Source organism: Asterias amurensis, chromosome 1 (assembly GCF_032118995.1).
Source record: "Asterias amurensis chromosome 1, ASM3211899v1".
NCBI lineage: Eukaryota > Metazoa > Echinodermata > Asteroidea > Forcipulatida > Asteriidae > Asterias > Asterias amurensis.
The window spans coordinates 31,060,764-31,088,650 of NC_092648.1; the positions used below are offsets into that span (position 1 = coordinate 31,060,764).

The 27,887-nt window shown below is 38.5% G+C and overlaps 1 protein-coding gene across 3 annotated transcripts in view; it reads left to right on the forward strand.

The window, feature by feature from the left end:
- Positions 1-27,887, forward strand: part of LOC139936625 (RAC-gamma serine/threonine-protein kinase-like) — a 56,826-nt gene that overhangs the window by 13,998 nt on the left and 14,941 nt on the right. For 2 of the 3 annotated variants that reach the window (XM_071931486.1, XM_071931479.1), the window contains exons 4-7: positions 8,160-8,274; positions 21,386-21,512; positions 23,321-23,452; positions 25,667-25,732. In XM_071931486.1, the coding sequence (XP_071787587.1) occupies positions 8,160-8,274; positions 21,386-21,512; positions 23,321-23,452; positions 25,667-25,732 (440 nt within the window). The remainder of the gene's footprint in view (positions 1-8,159; positions 8,275-21,385; positions 21,513-23,320; positions 23,453-25,666; positions 25,733-27,887) is intronic. The other variant, XM_071931493.1, reaches the window with a different exon arrangement.

Genomic DNA, 27,887 nt, shown 5'->3' on the forward strand with positions numbered 1-27,887 from the left:
AGAGTAAATTAATTTCCATTCTCTAGTTTTTAATAAATGCACCAATTCATCTAACCTGTGAAATTTGGTCAATTTGAGTGATAGCATTTAATGAAACTAACGAAAACGATATTTGTTTTATAAGGGATTGGTGCAATCTAAATAAACAATAGTGATTCGTTAGTGCTTCAAAAACTATTTCCTTGACTTTGATGGTGTTTTAGTGTAAGCTCTTTCATGCACTAACCGATCGCTAGCGACTGGTTTTTAATACCTTAAGAAAATAGTTGTTAATGGACAAACGACAAAAATAGCTCAAATTAGAAAGTGGTTTCTCCGTCTGCTGTAAACAAGAAACAAACAAGAAGGAGGGGGGGGGGGGTGTCCATTGCCCAGGGCAATCTTAAATCCACTGCAAACCAAATGGATGGCAATGATGGTAACCTATTGAGAAAGACATTTTTATTTTTTTTAATCAAACACCCAATTTAAAAAGTTCAAGAATAAAACCTGCGCGTAGCATGCCTGTCACCACTTGACCTTTTACTCCAGTTAGACTCTTTTTTTAGGACGGGAAAGGTTGTTATTTCTCTTGAGTAGCGGTGAAAAAATATCGAGAAAAATAGCACATTCCCAAAATATTCATAAATAGCTATTGATTCTATATATAGGCATTGTATAAAGCATCATTTAGTATCGCTTCTGTACTGTGAGCATCATCTGGGCTAGATGCTGAATAATGCTGAATTGGATTAATAATGTGTGCACGTCACCTTCGAGTGTGTGGGTTTACGTAAATGTGGCAAAGGCTAATACTGTTAAAAGAAACACAACGCAAGTGTGCAATAAGCTTTACGTGTTTAAAGTGTACTATAGCACTTGTAGTAATTGAGTAGTCACATCACGTAAACACGCTCTATTTTTCTTAGGGGCTATTCAGAATAGTCAATGTTAGAAAAATGTTCCAATAAATGTTAAACTTGCATCTGGGAAAAAGAATGTTATCGGTTTTTACCCTCACACCGAAGTGTGTAAGCACTGTAATAGAGGAAGAAAACAATTTTGAGAATTGGGTAATAGTAATATGTAGTTTTAAACTAATTTTACTATTGATATAACCATGAAGTTATTCCTTGTAAAGATAAGAATAAAAAGCACAGAGGAAACGCAGGTGAAATTTGGGAATTTTTTTCCCCTTTCTTTAAATTTCTTTTTTGAAAGTATGAACGATGTATTCTGAGGATTAGTTTGGTGACGATCTCTTAAATGAAATATGAAGCAGTCCTGTAAAAAAAATGCACACGTATCTAAGAATGGATGTAAAATGTTTTTTTTAAGTTAATGGTGCAGTTGCCAACCTGCATTGAGATAAAATAGTGATTTTGTTTTCATTTTTTAAATGTTTGCCATTAAGAGGAAAAGCATGCTCAAGAATGAACCAATAATTAACAATGTTCTTGTTCATCAGCGATTACAGTTGGCTATACTCTTCACATCTGTAACATTTCATACCTAAGTGCTTTCCAAAACCCCTAAATATCTGTTTTTAAAAATATTCCGCCCAAGTAATTCCCAGTGGGATCAACTGAACCCAAATCAGCCAAACATTTTCAAACTCCTTCTCCTCCATCAACCTTGAGAAAATCCATTCCCGAGCGGACATGAGGCTGAGTCATCCTAGCATACTGAGTCTCCAGACTTTGTCCCCATCTTCAACCCACGTAAACAAGTTCAGTCAAGTTCAACCCAACCTGGATTCATGTATACATATATACAGACCCTGCCCCATTGAGCTGATGTATATTTTGGGTCAAAATAGAACCATCGATGATCAATCATTCAGGGTGTGATCTAGGCATATATGGAGGTGTCGGCGGAAACCATTTTTTTTTTTTTTTATCCTGTTGGAATGGTGTTTTCCCACTGATTTAAATCACCTCTGAGAGGGATAGAAAAAGGTTCAGGGTGATCAGTTTGCAAAGGTTAGGTATGTGTCATGTTTTCGTTGCCTTCTTTTTTTAATGATTGGAATTTGCCCCACCCCTCCCTTACAAAACATTCCAGTTACCGATCCTCCCCATATGTACATGTTTTTATACACACTTCCTAGTAAAAAAGATGCATGTTAAAATCTAGTAGGAAGTTACGTTCAGTTGATACATCTGCACCTTTTGTCCACAATTGGATCGCATTGGACAACAAAAAACTCAGCAGTTGTTGATTGACAAATTCTTCGAAAATATAACACAACAAGTTTAAAAACAGATTACCTGTGAATATCTGCTGCAATTTAAGGCAAATCCTCTTTTCACCCCCCCCCCCCTCAATTTTGATGTGACTGATCTGAATGATGCAGCACATAATGATGATGCCTCACTTAAAAACAACCCACGTTACAATGAACTGAATCCAATGACATCATACTGCGCTTCAGGCCACCTCCTGCAGTATTATTTCTTAACCTCCCCCCGCATCACGCTTCAAAGGGTCTCATCTCACTTTTTCTGTTTCTGTTTTGAAACATACTATACCCTAATGGCTTTAATTTCCCTTTTTTTTCTCCTGATTCACCAGACATGAACTTTTGTCATTTATTTTCACTTGTGGCTCTCCCACTGAGAAAAGGATGCCATTTCCACTGTGTCCTTATGGTGCAGTGTTTCCACAACCCACAAGACACTCCAGTTCCTGCCCCTTTGGCCACGGTGATCTCATATGAACTGGCTTCTGAAGACTGCTCGTGCCACGCAGAAGTATTTAGTATTGACCGATTTAAAGTGATTGGTCAATCGGCCTCAATTTGACCATGAAAATACTCCATGATGAGTTGCATGACTTGATAGAAATCTCATCAACAGTTATATTAACAAATGACTTACATTTTAGCAGAGTGCACTTTTGTACTGAGACAATTTACCAGGGGTTGTTTAGCGGGTAGGGCTTGTTAATAATTTACTCTTGTGTGTTAGTATTGCCTCGGAATGTGGGTTGTCTGAACTGTTTACCGTTTGTGGTGTGGACTGTAGAGTCAGCAGTGGAATGTCTCGCCAGTAACGTAGCTTCAGTCGTTGACAAAACTGTCTGTACACCAGAACGATATCAGTCGACACCTGCGTACAGATAAATGTACCAGGGCTGATACTTCAGGGAAGAAATAAAGGCCATTGCCTCGGTGCCCCCTGGTCATTGCCTTGTCCTTGGTGCCCTTGAAATGCTCTAGAAGTGTACAATTTTCTCATACATGTAGGGTGCCCCTTACAAAGGAGAAAATGCCTTGGTGCCCTTGCCCATCGAAGCTATTGAGAAATGCCAAAAAGCTGGAACAGTCAATACCCTAAACTCTTCCAAATCCCATTTAAAAACCCACTTCTATTCTAAAGTTATACTTATTTGTATTATTGTTTGTTGCATTGTTATTGTTTGTAAAAACAAAATAGAGTACAAATCTACAGGTTTGTAGTCTATTTTGTTCCTTTGGTTGCTTTTGCATTTCTTGAGCGTAAAAATAAGGTTTATTATCATATTGAGAAGACTTTGTAAAATACAAACTCAAGAGTTTTGCTCTAGGAGAAATAGGACCATGGGGAATGGGGAGGGGGTTATCCCAGTAATTTTTGCTCAGGATTTTAGTTTCTGTTTTAGCTTCAGGCCTTCCAATACATACATGTAATGTGTCGTCTACTTCGTATGTAACGAAACAACTTTAAAAAAACCTTCTGTTTTGGAAAAGTAACCATAACAACAAGTAAACACCATTTGAAACATCAACTTGCCTGTGAAATAACATATGTGCATATCTTGCTGTTTTATACACAACAATTACTTACAAATTCATTCATAAAACAAAACAATTTCAAGTGTGAAACTGAAAGTTATTTTCAACAATGAACAAAATTATAATTTTTCATTGGCAAATGTTTATTCCATTCAGTGTTTTTTTTCTTTCACAGTCTTCCAACCCGGCATAATCAGTTTGTTTTGCTGACATAGTGGCCATGTTTCTTGGATGATTCAGAAAGATTTAAGAGGGCACCAGTTGGTCAGGTTATTTATTGCGCCAGCTTTCACTTCAGCTGGTTTCTGCCCCACAGACAAGGGAATATTGATGATGGTTTTTACACCACGTAGCGTTAGCCTATGATAATACGTTACCAGTGATACGGTAAACAACTCTAAATGCAGGCATCATTGTTGTTTGAAGGTACCACCTGGACCCAATTTTATAGAGCTGCTAAGCACAAAAATAAGCCAAGCAAAATAAAACTGTGCTAAAATAAGGCAACCAGCCAAACTACCATGTCACATGTACAATTTGTCACAGGTATCCTGCTCATTTCTGCTTAGCAGACTAATGTTAAAGGCAGTGGACACTATTGGTAATTACTCAAAATAATTATTAGCATAAAACTTAACTTGGTACTGAGTAATGGGGAGAGGGTGATAGTATAAAACATTGTGAGAAACGGCTCCCTCTGAAGTGACATAGTTTTCGAGAAAGAAGTATTTTTCCACGAATTTGATTTCGAGACCTCAAGTTTAGAATTTGAGGTCTCGAAATCAACCATCTAAAAGCACACAAATTCGTGTGACAAGGGTTTTTTTTTCTTTCATTATTATCTCGCAACTTCGACCACCGATTGAGCTCAAATTTTCACAGGTTTGTTATTTTATGTATATGTTGAGATACACCATGTGAGAAGACTGGTCTTTGACAATCACCAATAGTGTCCACAGTCTTTTAGCAATATTTTCTTCTAAAGGAGCTCTATAATAGGGTGCCCTTATTACAAGGAGAAAATGCCTCGGTGCCCTTGCCCTTTCTAAAACGAAGCACACAGGCCTGGTTAATTATATTTTAAATTGGTAATATTTTCTTGTGACATGCAAGTTTAGATGTTAACTGTTTTTACCATGAGCCTATTGAATTCTTTGCGTAAATAACTTGACAACCAAATATGTTGACATTCGAGGGTGGGACCTGCCCCCCCCCCCCACCCCCCTGCATGCCTCTGCGTCCAATGCAAAGACCCAGACGGACACCCCTTGACCTTTATGTGTAAATTACCTAATGTAACAAAACAGGCCAATCATAATGGTAAGGTGTGCCACGCACATTTTATTTTATTTTATGAAAAACAAATCTCTATACAATTCTTGTGGAATGATCTGTAATGTAGTATCTAGTTTTCAGTTCTTGTTTCATAACAAGTTCGAGTTTCAAGACCTGACAGCTAGACCAAGACCAGCAAAAACATACATGTATCGATCTCTGTAGACTAAGACTGTTCCCAGACACATTAAGCACTGTTTGTGTACCATGTGCGTAGGCCTACTGTATATGAAGTTGTTTTTCATTCCCCTGTAGGTTAAAGACACTGGACACCTTGGTAATTCTCAAAGACCAGTATTCTCACTTGGTGTGTCCCAACATTTATACATAAGATAACAGCTCTGTGAAAATTTGGGCTCAATTGGTCGTCCAAGTTGCAAGAGAATAATGAAAGAAAGAACACCCTTGGAGTTACACAAATTTGTGTGCTTTCATCCGTCTAAAAAAAGGCTTCAGGCCTGAAGTCTTTGATTATTTGGGTGAGAAATTACCTCTTTTTCAAAAACTACATCACTTTAGAGGTAGCTGTTTCTCACAATGTTTTATACCATCAACAGCTCTCCATTGCTCGTTACCAAGTAAGCTTTATTGCTAAAGATTTTGCAGAGTAATTACCAATACTGTCTGGTGCCTTTAAACAGTTATTTTGTGACTGTTTTTTTTTCTGTCTGTGGTATTAATTTCATTCCCCAGCCATGGAGGATCTGTTATGATGCAATCAGTGAGTGAAGTGATGATTGCAGTGCTAGAATAAGTATTTTTTTACACATTTCTTTGGTTAAATGATTCTCTTAAATCTTCACTGTCTTTATCTATGTTTGTTAAAAACCTAAGAGCTCAGTTCCTTGACTCTTATTCATAGTCTCAAAAGGTGTAACTTGTAAGTTGTGTTGGCCTTGTCTCATTGTCTTGTCCGCTTCCTTTGTCCTTTGTCCTTTGTCCTGTCACGGTTCCGTGGTTTTATGTTTGTTTGTCCATAGGTTATGGTACAAAAGTGTTCTGCTTCACCTTACTCCTAAATGTTGTCATTCTGCCGATTATTATTGATTCATTGTGCACCAAATATATTTATTATCTTATGTTACTGTGTTACTTGGGTAATTTCAACTTATTGTGTGTTTTTTTTTTTTTTTTTTAATGAAATTGCAGCATTGAAATAAATGTTACTGAATGTTATGTTTGTTGGAACTGCCTGGAACCATTAGTTATTTTTGTTTGGATGGATTGCGAATATGAGTGGGGGGGGGGGGGGTGGCACATATAAAAGAAAAATGGGGTACATCGACACGTTAATGCTGCCTGTTGTGCAACAAGGCAGTTTTGTTGATTATGACAGCATAAAAAAGGGATAACCAATTTGTGTGTCGTTAATCATAAATAGTATAATTGACTGTACAATGTACATGAGTAATGAGGTTCTTGTAAATAATAATATACTTTTATTTTACTGTGTGTAAACCAATAAGTCAGTGGAAAGAAAAATTGCTTTTCAACCGACCAAGTCGGCTGAAAATAGAAGTCAACGTAAACGGCAGACTCCGAGATCTGGTCATGACACCATAATATATAAACAGCCCCTCTCGCCAGCAAAGGTTTCACACAAGAGTATTTTGTTGCCTGACTAAACTGGGCTGCTGTCAGTGATGATGAATGGTTCTGTTGATGCCTGTATCAAACATGTCTGAGACCTTAGTGCAATAACATTGCCGTTGACATTGTTGACAGAACTAGAACATACGTACTTTACTGCTGGCTAGGTTGAAGACTCGTACCATCAGAATGAAACTAATCCAGGGCTGTAAATTTCCATCAATTTGTAACCATTAAAACAAAAAGTATTGATTAATGAGCACCTACTGTTTATGACAGGTCAGAGTTGTTATAATTGGACTCGACTTTTTTAGTACAGAAATTTCACACCATGCTTTTTGGTAAACAACTGTTGTTGAGCTCCAGGCCTTGTGCATTTTCGCACAGGAAAAGTGCACAATTGGTTTCCTATAATGGTTATGGAATTTTATCATCTTGATTTTCTCCAATCCAATGTAACCAGACCGAGGCTGGAGGGAGAAATAGTCTGGTTCCTTTTTGAACTATAAATGTAAGCATTCTTTACCGTGTAGTGGATACAAGGAGCAATACCAAGATGGTAGCAGCACAATAATGGTCTTATGCTCAACAATGTTGGAGGGGCACAGACATGCACTGTCTGTTGAGAATATGTAACTACATGTACAACTATTTCAGTCTAGTAACCAACTACATGATGCTTACGATCCTATTCATTATATCTTTTCATTGTTTTGTGGTAGAGAACAAAACTCACAACACAATAATATGGAGTGTACAAAAATCGTTATCAAATGTATTATGACATTTCATAATAATAGGACGGAACTGAAACTGGTCACGAAGCAGTGTTTATGTGCTTTCAAGTCTACTACCCATAACAGCAGCTGAAGATGTGTATTGTGTATGAGGATTCGTTGCTCACTTTGTTTTTTTTGTGTTAATAATGTTTTTTTAAATTAGGGTATTTGTGTAGTCTTATCAGTTTATCTGGTGGCTTTTGCTACCCATTAAAAAAAGGAATTAAGTATGTTTAAAAAAAATGTGGGTCCTGGGCCCAATTTACCATACGGTAAGCAAATATGCGTGCTTACTGTAGCAGAAAAATTTGCTTAAGCCTTAGCGTATTTTGCAGGTTAGCAGAAAAATTGGGCGGCCATATTGCGTGTTTACCGCGGATTTGCATTGTGACGTCATTTGTTTTCATGCGGTAAGCACCGGAAGGTTAGCATGCCTTTTCGTGTGCTTACGGTTAGCAGCGCTATAAAATAGAAGTTACAAAGTAAGCACAAAATCGACCGCTAAGCAGCGCTATGAAATTGGGCCCAGGTGCCACCTTCAAACTACAATCATGCTTGCATTTAGAGTTGTTTACCAATCACTGGGAACGTATTATTATAGGCTAATGCTACATGGTGTAAAAACCCTCATCAATATTCCCTGAAAATATTCCCTGAATTATTTGTTTTCTTCATTGATATTTTTTCTTTATCATTTACAGATTGTGAGTGCCAGGTCTTGGCTAAAAACAAAGACAAAAATGTTTTCTACGTACGCTGTCTGCAATGGACCACTATCGTAGAGAGGACATTTCAAGTGGACTCGCCTATTGAAAGGTGAGACTAATGACAAATCAAATCTGGAGAGAGGGTAATTTGTAAGTTTCCAAACATTAACAAATAAACTTTAGGCTTCGGTTTAACTTCACTACCACTTGGAGATGAACCCACATTTGTTTAACAATAAAAAAAACTCACATCTTTGGTCAAGGAGGGACTTAAGTTGACCATGGGGCGATTGTTGCCTGCTACCAATGATGTATTGAATGCATTGGTAAACATGTAACATTGACTAGTGGTTGGCAAAGTGTCGTTGCTTGAACTTGCCCTTTGTATGCATTGCAAACAGGATGGGCTAACTAGCAACTTTTGTTTACCCCTACACGAGGGCGCTCTACTCCACTGACATCATGCTAGTTTAAGGCCTATGGTGAATGTAAGCTTGGGACCATCCCTCGCTACAATAGCTACCATCCAAACCATACTTGTCACATCTGGTAGATCTATAAACTAATCAAACACAAACATCTTACATGTATATTTAGTCTGGTATTTACTTAAATGTAAACCGGACTTCAAATTGTTTGTACACTGTACTGTGATCCTACAGCATCAAAAGGTTACCCACAAACATGCGCATCCGTTTTGGATCAAACAACACTGTTTGTAGGGAGGTTGGAGGGGGGGGGGGCAAGGTGAAGCATTATGAATGACAGGAGTGACTGCATTTACATGTACATGTTGTCTGTTAAAGCCATGTTGCATAAGGCAATTTACATGGGATTAGGTCCAGAAGGCTCCATGATGTACAAACAAGCTTCACAGGCAATATTTTCAAGTAACAAACCACCAGGGAACCTGAATGGGTAGATTTAATTGAACTGCTGAGTGGGCGAAGCATACTTCCAAAGGATTCGAACCTGACCTCTGGAACGTTAATCTGGAGGTCACTTGTTCAAATCCTATCATTTTTGTATTTTTGTATTTATTTTTTTACCCATACACCGATGTGTGTTAGCACTGTATACTCAGTACTTTCCCGAGTCCTGTGAAAAAATATCACAGGCATGTTACTCGGGTGGGATTCGAACCCACGACCCTTGCAATTCTAGAGCAGTCTCTTACCAACTAGACTACCGAGGTTGCCCAGTAGCTAGAGGCAGTTCGAATCCTATGTTTTGGCAGCGGGTACCACATCTGTTCAAATCCTGCTCTAGTAAAATTTTGTGATGTTCATTCTCAAAAGAGAATATTCACTGTTGACATGATTTACTGCAAGGTGAAGATAATGCTGCCATAGTGTTCCATTTGTATGCAATACAGTTGGTTATTAAAGCATTTGGACCCCTTCGGTAAACAGTATTTTCCAAGGCCCACACTTCGTGTATCACAACTTCTATATAAAATAACAAACCTGTGGAAATTTAGGCTCAATCGGTCATATCAGATTCGGGAGAAAATAATGGGAAAACCCACCCATGTATCCGCGCGTTTTCGCCGTGTCATGACATGTGTTTAAAATAAATCCGTAGTTCTCGCTATCGAGAATTGATATTGTTTTACTGTTTTCTCAAAAAGTAAAGTATTTCATGGACTAATATTTCAAGAGAAGTCTTTCACCACTACCTCCTGTAAACCCTGTAAGTTATTTGTAAATCTGTGAACTTTATATTGTTTCTGTACCGAAAGGGTCCAATGGCTTTAAGTCTCTAACTTAACTAGTTATTTATGGGTAAAAATTGCCTGTTGTGACGTGGCATTATTAGACTCAAGAAAACACCCAAGTAAATTCTTGTCATTTGATTGGATGATTGGAGGTCACGTGGCGTTCATTATTCACAACGTTTGATGGCACGTCACTGAGCATGCGTTATTGGTTATATACACAGTGTGCATTTCTTGTATTATCTTTTTGCACTATTGCATGCCAGACCTCCAAAGTGCTCACACTTGTTATACACAGCGGTACTTAACGAGTATGCTAGACTTCAACTTTATGCGCATGCACCACCGGTACACAGCAGCTTATAGGCTCTTGTTTGTTACAGTGGAAATAGCAGAACCGACATTTGTAAACTTTGAGGGGTTTTTGCTCCAAATGCAAAGTTTGAAATCCTACTTGAAGATGTACTTGATGGATGTTATATAAAAGAAATAATAAATGTTTTGCATTCGTGCAATAAGGAGGATATTTTCAAGAGTTGAAAGATGGAATGTTCTTTTGCCCATTTTTCAGCGAAACATGCTGCCATCTTTCAATGAATGAAAAATATTCTCACAATTGAACTCACAAACATTCATTATTTGTATGATATGATTGCAGATCAGTCAATAGAATACATGTGAAGTAGGGCTATTTAAAAGTCTGATCATTTAGGCTAAAAATCTCTTAAGTGTTTGCACAAGGGATGTTGCATTCAAATGGTTGAAGCTCTTCATCATTGCTGTGATATATATGACTGATTTCAAGCGATGGAATGCTTTGCATAGTTAATAATTTTATTCAAATGCTGTGATATTTTGTTGTTGCAACATTTCTGGTGATAAAACCAAGGATGCCTCATAAGTGAACTTAACCACTGTAGCTTGCAAGCCAAAGTAAACCTGTAGTTAAGGAAACAAGAGTGCTTGCAATGTGGACCAGAAACATAAAAACTATCAGGAGTTGACAAACAATTTTTACTTAAAAATGTACCTCTTATTAAGGCTTATTGAGCCCCTTATTTATTGTGAAAGGGAATACAGACACACACAAGTGTGCAGCTTTCTTTTTTCCACATGATTGATGTCCTCCTTTTTCGGGGACCCTCTTTGAGGGGGCTGAAGCCCCCTGAGCTACCTCCCTGAGCCACCACCCCCTCCCTGCATCATAAAGATGTAGGTCCCCCTATTGCATGCTTGATACATCACGGAGGCAACAAGGGCGATTGCTTCAATGTCCCCTGGCCTTGGTGCCCTTGAAATACTCAAGTAGAAAATTACAATTTCCTTATCAGAGGGTGTACGGTTACCAAGGAGAAAATGTCTTGCCGTCCTTGCCCTTTCAAAAAGGAAGCATACAGGTCCGCTATTGAATTCATTCTATCTGCACAATGACCACGTTGCATTCTGTTGTTCTCACTCAGCATCCAGTTGCTATGCAATGTGTGTACTGTCTCATTGAAATACTGTCATCACTGGCACTTGTATTTTGTGTTTGAAATATACCTGATTGAGGGAAAAGACTGTGGACAACATGACTTGTAAGTTATTGTTCATCAGTTCCGTCTAGATCTTTGTTGTTGTGCAGTCATCTTTTCTAGATTTCCTGTTTGTGTATACCAAAAAAATCAACCTTTTCTTCACCGTAGCTTGGTTACGTGGATGTGTTGAAGAAAAACAAAGATAGCTGTATTCGAAAGAAAAAAAAACATCTTTTCCTCCATCCAGTGAGCTGTAAAAAAATGGATTGGCTGATTTTCATCCAGTGTTTACTAGATCTATCCAAGGTTGACCAATCAATAGCACTTATGCCAATTGAACCGTTCTAAAAGTAGATTGCAGCTAGGAACACGTTAAGCACATCATGCGAATATTGTTTTTGTCGCACGCGGTTTCGTCCTTCTTGAAGTTGCACACACATTATGCTGCGGGGTAGTACATCGGATGCCTGGCGAACATTGATGTTTTTGTCAGTCAGAACCAACGGGGGCTGTGAATGTACGAGGCAAATATCCAATGAGGACATGTTTTTCGGAAAAGCTCAGGGGGGAGCTTATCTGCATGAACTGTGCATCAGGTTGTTGTAAAGAGAGGCAGTTTTAGCTGCAGTCCAAGAAGCTACTTGGTAGGGGTAGAGGGGTCAGGGCCCATGGGTGCAGTGATGGGTAAACCGCATTGCAGACAATTCATTAAGCAAAATCCCTAAAGTAATCTTTAGTTACATGCAGGAGAGAAGTTTCCATTCATTATTGGCTTTCACAAGATGTTTTGGTGAACAGTGTGGGTCAATTAACGCCAGCAGTTATCCAATAAAAGTAGAGACTTCGAGTTTCAACAGAATAACGGCATACATGTGTATTTAATATGTCTGAGCTCTCTTTGCAACAACAACTTCATCATTGCACAAGAGGATCCAATGATTGCAATTTATGGGAGAGCTCGTGGATTGTTTAAAAAATATTGTCAGCATGTGTCGTTCTATAGTTCAATTGTGTATACAATTATAAAGTGCAAATATAGCAAAGGGACATGAAGCAGGTTACTCGTAGTCACATGGCCTAGATGCCTTGCATAAGCGCCAATGACAACGACACGCCTAACAATCTAATGATAACTAAAGATAAAGGAAAGATTTCAGGTTGGGTAACCATAACCCTATCAACTTGTTATTGTACCTAAAACACATGTGATTCCTTTGGCTGGTGGCAGCATACATGTAGGAGATTGAGACGATTGCACTTTAAAGGCTCTATTGGCTCTATTGGTAATTACTCAAAATAATTATCAGCATAAAACCTTTCTTGGTAACGAGTAATGGGGAGAGGTGGATGGTATAAAACATTGTGAGAAACGGCTTCCTCTGAAGTATTGTAGTTTTCGAGAAAGAAGTAATTTTCCACGACTTTGATTTCGAGACCTCAGATTTAGAATTAGAGGTCTCGAAATAAAGCATCTGAAAGCACACAACTTCGTGTGACATGGATGTTTTTTCTTTCATTATTATCTCGCGACTTCGATGTCCGATTGAGCTCAAATTTTTATAGGTGCGTTATTTTATGCATATGTTGAGATACACCAACCATGAAGGCTAAACTTTGACAATTACCAAAAGTGTCCAGTGTCTTTAAGGAGTTGCCAATGGAAGTGCCCTTCACAAAATGGAAAGGGCCTTGCCCTCTCCATGCCCTCTCCAAGCTGAAATTCCAGGCCTGCACTTTTGCTTTTGATGACACTTGGTGTACTTGGTATAGGCATGGACTTGGACTAAACTTAGACTTGTACTAACACTTAGGCTTGGTCTAAAGCCTGGAGCTTGAAAGATTTAAGCTTGGAGGTTGAATACCATTTGAAATAGTTGAATACAAATTTTAAAGAGGAAGATTATTTTGTAACTTTCACTTCTGAAGATTATGTGATGTAAGTTGTGCATTTACCATTGTACATACATAACGCAGCAGAGGAAGCTTGCTTGTTGGCAAAAGACAATTTCATCATCTTGTCAACATCACTTCAACTTGAGCACTTTAGACCCACACAATTTCGTCAAACCTTCATGATGTCAAAATGTCACTTTTGGCTGAACAATATTGCTTATTAAGGATTTAAACAAACATGGAACCTCATGGCACAACATTTTGGCTGGAAATCTATTTTTTGGAAAGCATTATTTCTTTTAGTAAGCCTTCAGGTTAATTTATCTGCTCAGCATTGTAAAAAGATGCCTCTTGAAAATGAAGCACTGGTTAAGCACTGGTTTGGAGTGAGGCAACACGGGTTTACAAAAAAATTCAGAGCCAATATTGGTCTGCTTTTCTAAGATTCATTCTTCATTCCTGCAATACTTGGATCTCTGTCCAACCCCTACACGTCCGGAAAAAAAGGCCACTAATTGTTGAATGGACAGCTCTAATTAGGCTTTTTATTGCTGTCCAAATCAAGTACAAAGCAATCCTGTCTCTCACGGTCAACAGAACCATTAAAACATTGGCTCACTGTCAAAGAAGACAGGTTCTTAAATGTGTCCAAACACGACATGTTTTCTGTTTCTGCCAAGAAAAACAACTGATTATTAACAGTTAGGTCCGTCCGTATTATATTAAACAGCTGTGTACATTACGACTTGGGTTTTATATTCCTTTTTGTTGCTAGCTGTGCGTTGATCAGGGATAGTTGTCTTTAAGGGATTTTTTTTTTTTTTTTACAGTTGCAGCTTGAGCCTTTTCAACCGCAAACACATTGTCAAGACGACGCTTAACATTATGACATGCTCTCAACCAATCAACATAGGACAGTTATTTTGGATAACTGTAAATCTCTATATGGTTGCTGGTTTATAGACGTCAAATACACACATTGAAAAAAAAAAAAAAACACAAACTCCAGTTAGGGACTTATACACACACACACACATACAGAGTAACAACCCTCGTCTGCCACTATCTCGTCCTCTAGATTTTCTGGGTATTAATGCACATTATTTTAGCTGTCATTATAATAATTGCTACGGCTGGTGCAGAGAGAGAGAGAGAAGGAGGCAGCAACAAGACCAGCAGAGTCAATGACTCACATGATGTTGAGCCTGTCAGCCTGGGCTTCACACACGTGAATGTACAGTCACTTTCTCTCTTGGAGTAAACAACTTGGCCTGCTGCAAAAAAATCTTGTTTCTCCAGAGTTTTCCTCCCCCATTTCGTAATATTTGTTTTTCTCCCCCATTCCTTTCCAATCTCTTTTGAGTGTTTATGTATAATAACAACCGTGACTCCTAGGATTACACTTAAACCATTTGTTTGAGATGATAGGTATTATAAATGAATACTTTTCATGCAACCTCCCCTTTTGGCATTATGATTTTATTACAAATTTTCTATCTGTAACTCTTCTTACGAAAGGGCTTCATGTCTTTCATAACAGGAGCCCAGTATCTCCCCCCCCCCCCCTTGATCTCTTTTTCTTGTATTAACAAAATGCAAATATTTGTCCAACAAAAATAAAATCCTCATCTTTTTTTAAACATTTGTGTGCACATGTGTGCGACTTTCACTTTGTGGTATGGACCTCCTGCCAATAGGCCATCCATGGTTTGTTTTTGCTGTTGCTCAACATTGTTTCTCTTTCTGTTTTAGGTGTTTAAAGGTAGGGTCATAGATTGGTTTTTGTCAACCTAAAGTTGCTTCATAGGGACAACCTAAAGCCGCTTCATAGGGACAACCTAAAGCCGCTTCATAGGGCAACCTAAAGCTGCTTCATAGGGACAACCTAAAGCCGCTTCATAGGGACAACCTAAAGCCGCTTCATAGGGACAACCTAAAGCCGCTTCATAGGGCAACCTAAAGCCGCTTCATAGGGCAACCTAAAGCTGCTTCATAGGGACAACCTAAAGCCGCTTCATAGGGACAACCTAAAGCCGCTTCATAGGGACAACCTAAAGCCGCTTCATAGGGCAACCTAAAGCCGCTTCATAGGGACAACCTAAAGCCGCTTCATAGGGACAACCTAAAGCCGCTTCATAGGGACAACCTAAAGCCGTTTCATAGGGACAACCTAAAGCCGCTTCATAGGGCAACCTAAAGCCGCTTCATAGGGACAACCTAAAGCCGCTTCATAGGGACAACCTAAAGCCGCTTCATAGGGACAACCTAAAGCCGCTTCATAGGGACAACCTAAAGCCGCTTCATAGGGACAACCTAAAGCCGTTTCATAGGGACAACCTAAAGCCGCTTCATAGGGCAACCTAAAGCCGCTTCATAGGGACAACCTAAAGCCGCTTCATAGGGACAACCTAAAGCCGCTTCATAGGGACAACCTAAAGCCGCTTCATAGGGACAACCTAAAGCTGCTTCATAGGGACAATTTTCAAGAAAGATTTGATAACTGTCACAGCATTTTCATAAGGAATGTCTAATCCATGCACGGTTAGCGAGTTGACATCAGATACCAAGCACATCCCTGGCGACATTCACAAACGAACACTACAGAAATTTGGGAGAGTTTGGGAGATTCAAGTTTTGGACTTATTGATTTCATTTTCAGGCGACATGATTTTGCAGGTGCTTACTAACAGTATCATCTTTTTAACATGGACATGGACATGTAGGCTTTTGGTTAGAAATTAAACAAATTTTTTTTGGGGTGTCTACCTTTAAGCTTGTTTTAGGGCTTGTTTTTGTTTTGCTTTGGGTATTGACATACCTCATTTGTGTGACTCAACAAGATCCATTTTCTCCATGTTTTATCTTAACTATTTCTTAAGTTTAATCTTGGTAATGGTAATGTTAGTTATGGTGATATCCAATACATGTATGCACATGTGTTAAAGGATTTGGGGACTTTTTCAAAATGTTTACATTAAACTTACAGGGTTTGAAGATAATGATAGTGGAAAGCTTCCTTCAAATATTACTAACTTATGTTTTGTAGTTTTTGAGGAATGAGAAAAACAAATCATAAAATAATATTCGTCTCAGTAAGATAAAAATTATTTTACCATGTAAAAAAACCTTAACCAGTTATGATATTATACCATAAACATAGCATTACTGGTTAATACGTTTTAACATGCTAAAACTGAGGCGGAAATTATTTGTTTTACTAATTTCTCAAAAACTACAGCACCTCAGTAAGTAAAAATTCAAGGGAACCTTGCTACTATCATTATCTTCAAACTATGTAAGTTTAATGTAAATCTGTGGACATTGTGTTAGGAAAAAGTACATATACCCTTTAATAGTGTGTTATAGAGTCAAAACCATTTGAATAGATGCTGATGGGATGAAAATAAACACACTCGTTCTATGGTCGAATGATATTTGTGTATGGTAAGAAGCAGGGTACTATACCAAACAAAATCACATAAAAACAAATACAGTACTCCCTTACAGAAATAGAATCGAAGAAAGCGTTGATTGGAGAAACCAAACCCAACTGTTCGGGAAAACAACCCAGTAGTGGCAGACATCATTTCAGGGGTTTATGTGTGTGCCTGTCTTCCATTGATGTTACCATGACAACAAATTTAATGGATTTTTTTCCCCTCCATATTTTTTAGCAATAACCTTGGGTGATGAGGTAAACAAGGTAGTTTTTTCTTAAAGGACACTGTAGTTTATGGAAGGGTCGTGGCCAGGAGATAACACAGAGGGCAAATATGGATTTGGATGACGACTGGATAAACATGTCATTGTCATCTTGTATAGCAGACAAGCTCCGGAGATTCCCCCTCCATCCAAGAGATTTTTTATTTTTGGAGGTGGTCTCCGATTTCCCCCCTAGGCAGTAGGGTTCAGACAATCACAAGTAAACTGATCAATGTATTAGTCTCTTGAGTAAATATGAAATTAGTACCAAAAGATATTTTCACCATGGAAATTAATATAAAAAAAACGTGAAACGCAAGACAGTAAATCTATACGGGTAAAACTTGAAGGTTGGACTATCGGTTACCAATTTTTTGTTTGCGTCGCGTATGTGTACACGCACACTGCATACAAAATAAACATGGCCAGAGATTAAATTTAAAACCAGCGGGCGAAATGGCAAAACTGGAAATTATTAAATTGATGGTGAAGAGCAGTCGGGCTAAATAACTTGATGGGATAAGGGGATGTGGTTGTGTGTGCTTGCTTGTATTTTCTCTTGATAGTGCGGAAGGAGAAGATACCTTGAAATTATGGTAAATATATGTCATATAAGACACAATTTGTACATGTAGATGCTTGTGCTGTAGATCAAGTTTCTAACGTTCACATGAATTAACTTATAATTCTTAATACAGAAAAGAAAAACACCAGTAAACAACCACTGGAATGAACATTACGTAATTTCACACTTTATTTTAATCGCAATTAAAACTAAAAATAAACTTAATAGTATTTAACTATAAATAAATTTAAAAGCGCACAATACCAAACCACTGTATACAAAGTACTTGCATTGCCATGCAAAATTTGATATACCTGTCATAGAGAAAGTGAGATACCAAATTCGTGATAATTAAAATAAATAAATTTATAATTTCATCATTGTTTTGTTGTGTACTGGAGATGCCACCAAGCATACAAAAAATAAGCAACCTCACAACAAGGAGTGTTGCGTAAACGGGTAGCAATGCACATGGGACGATGTATTGGGCAAAATTGATTAGCCAGCCATGATACGGCAAAAGGAAATCCCAGCTTCCTGCACTCCTGAAAAAAACAAGTTGTAGTCATTGGATGTAAACAACCACCCTATAATTCTGGGGTGCCTGGGAGCAGAGTGACTGGGTTAGAGGATGTCAGGTCCTGGTCGGTTGTTGTTGATCTCAACCCGTAGTCATCGTTGTTGCATGGCGAGTAGGGTCGAGCGTTACAGCGTTTTGTAATTCATGCTGTTGTTGCTTTCAATGAATACATGAGTAGCTTCTTCATTATTAATTAGAACTCACTTGTTTTTATTTTTTCTGAAGGGGAAGGTAGAACAGGGCTTGTGTGTATGATTAACTTTTCATTGAATTAGCCTTTTTTTTAATTTTTTTTTTTTATATTTGTATTATGTAAATTTATGTACATGTCATTGCATGTGCTTCTGTAATACTGTGAAACAGGAGGTAAACAAACTGTGGGTATAAATGTTAATTTTAATTAAAAACTAATTTATGATTCCGTTTATTACTAATTTTTTCGCTGGCCACGCAGATCATTCCAGTTCTCGTGAGAGTCCATTAATTTGTCAATTATCTCAAAGGGGAATAATTTGGATCCTTAGACCGTTTGTGAAAATGAAACAATGGATGAGACAACAGGGTCAGGACAGATTCACATTAGTATAAAACATAGTATGATTGATGGTTGTATTTTGGCAATAGCTTTTTGGCCTCACTAATAAATTTCAAGGAAGATGAATGCAAAACTGTTTATTTGTTAGGGTCTTGTTTCTCTTTAAACATGTTTTTGCAATTTCTTATTCAGTATCATTTTTTTTTTTTTTTTGGCAGACCGATGTTTGTGTTGCTGTGTGTTGGTTGTAACCCCACACAGCAGCCAAATAAATCTATATTACAAATATGGTTAGAAGATTGAAATATTCCTCATCACTGTCTTTGTACAAGAGATTTCACCTTTTACTGAGATTTGTTAAAGCGTGTAAAAGTCACACACCATGTACATTTAAATATTGAAGTATCAGATCACTGGCCACCCCCCCCCCTGGCATCTTGGGTTCATTCGCTATGTAGTATACAAGTATTGACTGCTTCCAGTGCTACAATGTATGGTTAAAACTACCCCGGAGAGTTCTATGCAGAGGGAAAATGGAACGGTCCGGGGATCACCGAGGGAGTCAGAGTTTTAACCATAGCACGAGTAAAAGCAGTCAATTTTTGTTTTATAACACCCCAACAGACTATTTATCATCCTCGTACACATAACATTCGTACGCGCGTTTCAAATACACAGATGCACGACTGAGGTGGGTAAAAAGACGTCTGGGTACTGCACGCCGTGTGACTATCACACCGCAAACGATGCACTATCACACGGCCGATGTTTCTAGTAAAGTTAAGACATGTCATATTACGTGCTCTAAACCAATGAAAAGGCAGAACATTTGTAATGGTTGTTATAAATTGGATTATTATACTTCCCTATTTTCATAGGAGAAACACAACATTTGTTTTACTCAATCTGGGAATTCCCAGTTGTTTATAGACGGAAAGCGTGAATGAAAGAGTGAGTTTTACTTTTATTGAAACAACAGGATTTTTCCCAGGATTTTCTCAGGAAATTCCGAACCCAATTGTTGGAAGTTTGGCTACAGGCACGCTGAATTGAAACAAGGTCCTCGGAGGTCCTTTGGTCTTCAGAGCCCTACGGTGCAATCTGGAACATTCTACATGGTTTTATCTTTATGATTATTTTGAATTTTTAAAAATACTATAAGTATTATTGTTAGTTTCATAATTGCCACAATGGGAACGTATCAACATGCAATTTGCATGTTTCAGCTCAATTCACAAGCTTGTACATGAGTTAGAAACAACTTGTCCTTTCCCCCCCTGAAAGCTGGTGTGTTTTGACAAATCTGTTCCAGGAATCCATACGCATGTTGTGCTGTACTTTTCACCAAGTAGCGTACATTCCATAGTGGATACTGAGAAGGTTATTTTGTAACAGGGCGTCATTCCTCCACTACATTTTTATTCTTAATTTTTCATAACTGTCAATTTGTGTTTCAGTAGAGAGCCTCAGATTGAATTTGAATTTTTATTCATCGCATATCGTTACGATGACAAATAAGTGTGACTTTCCCCGTAATTGCATTGAATAAGAGTGACTTGATTGATTGATTAAGTGGAGATGTTATAAACCGTTTCCAACCTTACATAGATTGGACAGGGCTCTCTCGGCCTCAAGGCCTTTAGCGGTAACTCAAAAGTGGTTGTGCATACTGTATACATATTACTTTAAATTATCCCGTACCTGGTGCTTGGACAGCATGTAGGCGCCGTTGTCAACAGGGTGTTAATGTATCGTGGTGTTCCAATCTACTCTGTTGTTTTGTAGCCTAGTGCTTGGTAAGCAATACATGAGGCAAGCGTGTATTTTATCACAATTTTTCTTTACTAAACAAAAATCAAGGGATAGCTTTTAATCTAGTAGGATTTGACTTTTTTTAACGTGTTTAATCACATGTATTTTCCAAGGCACCTGGCCAGTTTTGAGTTAAACCTAACTCTACTTCAATTTCTGAGGATGTATTCAGCTGCCCCAGGCGGCCTCTTAGGCGTTTATCATTCTTTTCAAAGTTAACCACCATCTCTCCCCCCCCCCATCAATCCCCTATTTTCAACCACAATTCCATATCAACTTCGCAAAGGCTTAAGCGCTTTGACCAATTGCACTAGCTCACATGGCAAATATCGCCTTTCTCAAGGGTTCAACAAGGCAATTTTACAAGACTACGCAGCGCTCGTTTATGAGAAGTAATTTTGTTGGATCACCTGAAAGGGCGTTTTAATTAATGACCAGGGGCACTGAGGCAATAACCTCAGCTGCCCCTTAGAAGTACATGATGTCGAACATGGCCAATATTCTCACATTTTTACCTCAAGGACCCTCCACCGATGTAAATAAGAGTGAAATACAGCAAGTGATGCGCTTGCCTTGTGAATACCTTTCATATAATGTGTGCACTGTCGGCTTCATTGAAAATGTGTTGAATTCATCCTTTTTTGAAACTAATGTCTGTGTGGTCCTACAGTTTGAACGTTCAATAGACAATAAGGCCTTGTCCGAAACTGCGACATTGCCTACAGCTACGTCTAGATCAGTGCGTCTGCCAGTGTTGAAGAATAGGCAGATGTGCGCGATCTAGCTGTAGCTGTTTTGGACACTGCCTAAAAGTTTAGGGCGAAGACAGATACACATAAATTCAACCATCTTCATTCATGTCTGACTCATGTTTTTGTTGTTGTTATTGTTGTTTCCAGGGATGAGTGGATGGCTGCAATACGGGATGTGGTGGAAAGAGTCAGCAAATCCAGCGAGGAGAAGTCGGAGCTGAACGCACACATTACAGACTCTAAGAATCTACAGAAGAGACATACGAAGGTGATGGTATGTCACGTGCTAGGCACATTATGATACTTCATTGTCTTGTGCCTGCTGCATGTGATTTTTTTTTAAAGGGTCTATGTACTTTTTGTAACACAAAACACAATGTCCACAGATTTGCGTTTCACTTACAATGATAGTGAAAAGCGTACCTTAAAATATTAGCTGCTGAGGTGCTGTAATTTGTGAGAAATTAGTAAAACAATCTCATGAAAATACGCTTTTACATGCTAAAATAATTTTCATCTTATGATCACTGAGACGAAAATTTTTTTCAAGACATTGTTTTACTCATTTCTAAAAAACTACAGCACCTCAGCAAGTAATATTTTCAGGAAAGCTTTCTACTATCATTATCTTCAAACTGTGTAAATTTAATTTAAATCTGTGGACATTGTGTTTTTTCCTACATAAAGTACATAGACCCTTTAAGGGTTACCGGGAATCAAATCGTAAATTGCATGATTGTTGTATACCCCTCTCCCAACCCCTTCTCCTATTGTACTTTCCAAATTGGGTCGGTGTTATTTCAGATCAAATATCAATTGTGATGCCCCAAAACAGTCAGTTCTGGAAAATAGTGAAATTGTTTTAAAAGTGGAGGCACTGGAAACATCAGCCATGATATCAATTAGCCTTTTTGAAGTATGGAGGATGCTATATTAGTGCACTGTATGGTTTGAGTTTCTGCAAACAAATTAACCCAACATTATAGTGCCATAGTGCTGTGTCCACCATTCTTCAAAATGGCACATCACATATTGAAATTGTTCCTTACTCGCTCTGTTGGAAGTCAGCATGTAAGCGTGCAAATGCTGCGCCACCTAAAATTCTCAATATACGGTATAAAACACACATTGATATTGCTTCCCTAAGTGTCGCTACCACGAATATTGTGGTAATGATGCCAGGTGAATTGGGTCAACAATGTTTGTTGAGAACCACTCACCGTATTGCCTTAATTAGGCTGTGTTATATGAAAGGTCCTATTCTATCTTTTTGATGAGCAAATAAACCCAGTTTTGAGTTTTATTAGGAACTGCCTGTTTTATTGCATGGGTTGTCACAAGTCACAACACCTTATATGGTGTTCGTTAGACACTTTAACTGCATGACCGGTGTACTATACCTTCCCTGTCCACTACCTTGTCAGGGCTCCAATTTAAGGGAAAATTGACACAACCACAATCTAGGAGCTCAAAAGGTTTACTGGGACAGAATTGTTTTGAACAAGATTAGAATCAAAATTAGAGAAAAACCTTCCGCCATGGTTCAACATGCATCGGACTGTTTTTCTTTGAACAAGCATTACAACATAGATTATTTATCATACTAAAGTGTGCATCATTACTCATAGAAAGTCAATATTTGATCATAATTTGTTTATTGTTCAAGATATCACACACTGTGATTGTATTATTCAGTTGAAAAACACAAATCCACCAGACACAAACAGATCTGGGGTGGACTTCACAAAGGTAGTCCTAACTTAGGACTAGTCCTAGACAATGCTAAGAGATAGGACTAGTCCTAAGTTAGGACCAGTAACTCATCCTAACTTAAGACTGGTCCTATCTCTTAGCACTGCCTAGGACTAGTCCTAAGTTAGGACTACCTTTGTGAAATCCACCCACCAAACACAAGATGACCTGAATTTTTCTAACATGAATTTACTAGCCTGACACTAAATCTGCTGGCCTCGGGCCTGCGGTCCGTTGTGAAATTCGAGCCCTACCTCCTTGGCAGACAAGGTTTGGTGTTATTTCAGATAAAACATTAAAAAAACCATACACTTGATGTTGCTTTTCCAGACACTTCAAGATTTTGAGTTCCTGAAGATGTTAGGTAAAGGTACATTTGGCAAAGTTCTGCTGGTCAGAGAGAAGTCAGCTGGAGAGCTTTATGCCATCAAGATCTTGAAGAAAGAGGTCATCGTTGCTAAGGTATGTCTGATTAGCTAACCCTCTACCCCCTCTTTTTACTTAAAGGCACTGGACGCTACTGGTAATTACTCAAAATATGTGTTGGCATAAAAACTAACTTGATAACCAGCAATGGAGAGATGTTGATGTTGGTTTTTTGAGAAACGGCTACCTCTGAAGGAATGAGTTTTTGAGAAAGAGGTTATTTCTCACTCAAATATTAAAAGACATCCGGTCTGAAGCCTTGTATTCGGCAGATGAAAGCACACAAATTTGCAACAAGGGTGGTTTTTTCTTTCATTATTCTCTTGCAACTTCAATGACCTATTGAGTCCAAATTTTCACAGGGTTGTTATTTTATGAATATTATTTCGGGATACATCAAGTGAGAATACTGGTCTTTGACAATATACCAAACGTGTCCAGTGCATTTAACTCCTCCCCGTTGCATCACCCCCTCCATCTACATCACCATCAATACACCGATCCATTAGGCTCCGCCCACGACGCACTTCAGCCTCTCCAATGCCTTTCTGCACAACTTAAGCATACGCGCACGCGTGTCGGACTTTATTTGTTGGACCTTTGTTGCGATGTGATTGGTCAATACGCATTGGGGTGGAGCTTAATGGATTGGTCCATTCCAATGAAAGAGTGCATAGAATTGTTCCGTAGTAGTAAACAAATTAAGCAATAAACAACAGTGGAAACTGACGGGGTAATTTTTCTAACTGAATCGTTGCTGAATTGTAGTTCTGGTGTCATACGAAAATAACAAAGGGTTTCCAATGACCGGGAGAGGGTAGTATAGCGCCTTGTGTCCTTTTGTATTTTGGCGCTATATAAATCAAGTTATTATCGTTTGTTAGAATAATCCGTTGTTGTGGTTATCGATGTATATGACCAAAACAACACTGAAGCTCGGTTCATACTTCCTGCGAATGAGAAGCGATACGAATGTTGCACCACATATTCACAGCGAATCATTCGCAGGGGTTGAGCTGCGCATTCGCAGGAAGCATGAACCAAGCTTAAAGGTACAGTGAACTCAACAAATTATTAGACATTTCCCTCAGGGATGAAAACTTCTTGCTGGATTATTTCCAGTCAAAAAGCTACTAATTTTCCTACCCATTATCAATTTGATTGGTCATTGAAATTCCATTTGGACGCCCATATAAGATGTTTTCTCAGTGACATTTGGAAAGCCATTATGTGTGGTCTAACAGACAGCATCCCTGAGAGGTTGAAAGACCTGACAATCGGAATAAATCTTTGCAAAATCTTGGCTGGTACAAGTAGGCGGAAGTAACAGGTCTTGGCACAAATCCATCCAAAGAGTTTATTCATTCATCATTTTTAGTGCGTTTTGACATAGAGAAGTCTCTATGTTTGAAGTAAGCAAATTCTTACTCCTTCTCTACGGTTTTAACAGGTGCCTCCGAACCATGATCACAAGAACTCTGTGAAGCAGTTGCCTGTGTACATAAATACGCAATCTGCAACAGTGTCTGAACACGTGGTGTGTTGACATGCCCAATGCCAATGCACACACAGAAACTCGAATGCCAGTTCATATGAATGCAAAAATATTGTTAGTGTCTACAGAATAAGACAAGCAAATTGAAAACTTGAAGGTGCAATCACAAAGAGGAATTCAAAGAAATGATAAAACATGAACACAAACACAAACAATTGTGCAGGTCAGGAGAAGCAAAAGTGAAACCATCTGTTACATTACAAGGAGAACAGGGTAATTGGGCAAACAATGTACGAGTAGAAGATTTCCTTTGTGGTTTCACCCAAAATACGCCCAATGAAATGGATGGCATTTTCAAAGGTTATTTGTTTGTTTGGTGCCTGTTGATTGAAACTAGAGGGGGTGGGGGGAGTTGGTGGAGAGAGTAAATATTCTCTCAAAAATCCAACTTAACAAAATATATCAGTCTTTGAAACCCCAATGATACCAGCAAGGGGTGTACCATCTGTTCTAACATTAGCCCAGATGGACTGCCCCGACCCCCTTAAAGATCTTATCGGAGAAAGCCTTAGCATGACTCACTCTAGAGTAGGAAGAAGGTGCATCCCCCCTCACCCCCAAAAACTCCACAAGTCTGGAACGTGTGATACCATACCTCCCAATTAACCTCATGCTAGTCATCCTTTCCTGTTTTTCTCATATATTTTTTTTCTTTCTTTTATCGTTTTCCTTCGGACCTCTTCTCTGTCTCTCAGGATGAGGTAGCCCACACACTTACAGAGAGCCATGTCTTACAGAGGACCTGTCACCCGTTCTTGACGGTAAGTCACGGTGTCGGGGAGTGCAAGGGGAATAGCGTTTACAGGATGACAAGACACAATGTACAGACTGTGAACAATTAAGGACAAGGTCGTGGAACTTAAAGGAAATAAAACGAATGTATTCCTTTTGCAGTGAAGCGTTTAGTGGTAATTTTAAAGCCGGAATCAGAAGTTTCAAAATAATTTTTTTTTCTTCCAAGAAGTGAACAAGGAAATGTGAGGTTTAGAGTAAAGCTTGTAGGATCCTTAATTTGGTTGACATAATGGCTCCAGAAAAAGCACTGCTTTACCAGTCTTCCATTGTTCTCTCAAAATACTTAGATGCGGCTTCATTTGTTCTCACCCGTCATTATATCTTTGTGGCTGTCAAATCAGTGCTATTACTTTCAATGGCTGACAGGGTTGCAAACAGCAGTTAATGTTTAGATAATGTATCAATTGTGATCACATATCCAGAAATTCAAAGCAAAGCAATTTTGACACCGTTCAGTCGTCTCCATACTAATGACATTGATCAGTTGTTACCTTAGCAGCTGCACTAATATCACCACTATGCAAAACAAAAGAGAGGGCCCAAGCATTATGCGCAAGTCAGTTTCACTTCAAAGTTAGTATTTCATGATTTCAAACCCACCGACCTAAACCCTCCACAATGTGTAGGATATGGACCTGTAGATCCGCAATAGCAACTGCTTGTCATTAGTGCAGTGTCAAACCAATCCAAGTCCGATGTTGAGTCACCATAGATTGGGAGATATAGCTAAAAGACTGAAGTGGGTTGGGGTGAAAGTAAAAAAATCTCCTATATGTATGTATTTATCGTACATCCACATTCATGTGAGCTTTTGCATGGATGAGATTTCACAAATCAATTCTGAAGGGATCTCTTTTTTAAAGGAGAGAGATTTTGGTAGTAAACTTCATCTCCTATGTATTTACTGTATGTCAACATTCATCTGGAAGATGAGCTTTTGCTCAGAGTTAAAAAAGAAATTGTAATTGGATCTTCTTTTTAGGAGAGAGATTTTATGTCTTCAAACTGACTCCACGTAAATTATAAACTAAAAGTGTAGATCTTCTAACACTAAGGACCAGATGAAAGATTTATTTATTTCCTCAAAACTCTCAAAAACTGGAAGTTGGTCAGAAAACCAAACAATTAGAATTCATACTTTAGATCAAGAAGTTTTGCCCCGAACTTAAAACAAAAGACTTCCAAGCGTTAATAACAACACTGTCTGTCTTTTTCTTTTAGAAACCCTCAAAGTCCTGAAACAAAACAATGCTTTTTCGAAGGACAAACTGCCAATTAAACACAAATTATGAAAAAAGCTCTTTTAGGTGTATTTGGTATAGACACATCCCTAAATTAAAGGTCATTAGTGGAAGGCTCTGAAAGTGCTTGTCCTCTAGAGATTCTAAATCTTAATCTGGTTCAGGAACGACTGTCCACTATGTCAGAAGTTCACGTTCCTGAATCTAGAAAAGCAGGCCTGATACTGATTACCACCATGCCCCTTGGGTAATTGCCTTGGTGCCCTTGAAATGCTACTGTAGAAATTTACAATTTCCTCATTGGGTGGCCTTTACCAAGAAGAAAATGCCTTGGTGCCCTTGCCCTTTCAAAAATAGTGCATAGAGGCCTGAAAAAGGGAGAGTAATAAAGAACAACTCATAATTCCCGAGAGTGAATGGACTCTCCACAGTGTCCCATGTTGCAAACTGAAAAAAAAATCGGAGAAGGTACTTCCTGATTCAAATCAGTCGCCGGAGAGCTGTGAGCTGATCGGAAGTCTGATTCATGCTTCATTCTACCTTCCCTCGGTGACTTCCAGGTGACTTCCCGGTGACTTCCCGTTCCGTGTACACATTGTAACACCTCCCTCTGAAAATGCTTGACTGAGGTGAAGCTATTAATAGCCATAACCCTGGGAGGTTTATGTTATTAAGTCAGTTTTTTCCCCCGTCTTGCACTAGCGAAAGGTCGTAGGGAAAGAAAAGGGCAAGTCCAAGAAAAGCTTTTTGTTTTTGTGAAATGTTTATGTTTTGTTTGTACATGAGCATTACCCAAGGACTATGTCAAGATTTTTTCGTGTGTGTAATTTTCTTCGCAGATGCACAGCATTTGGTTAAAAATCACTGAAGTCAATAGCTA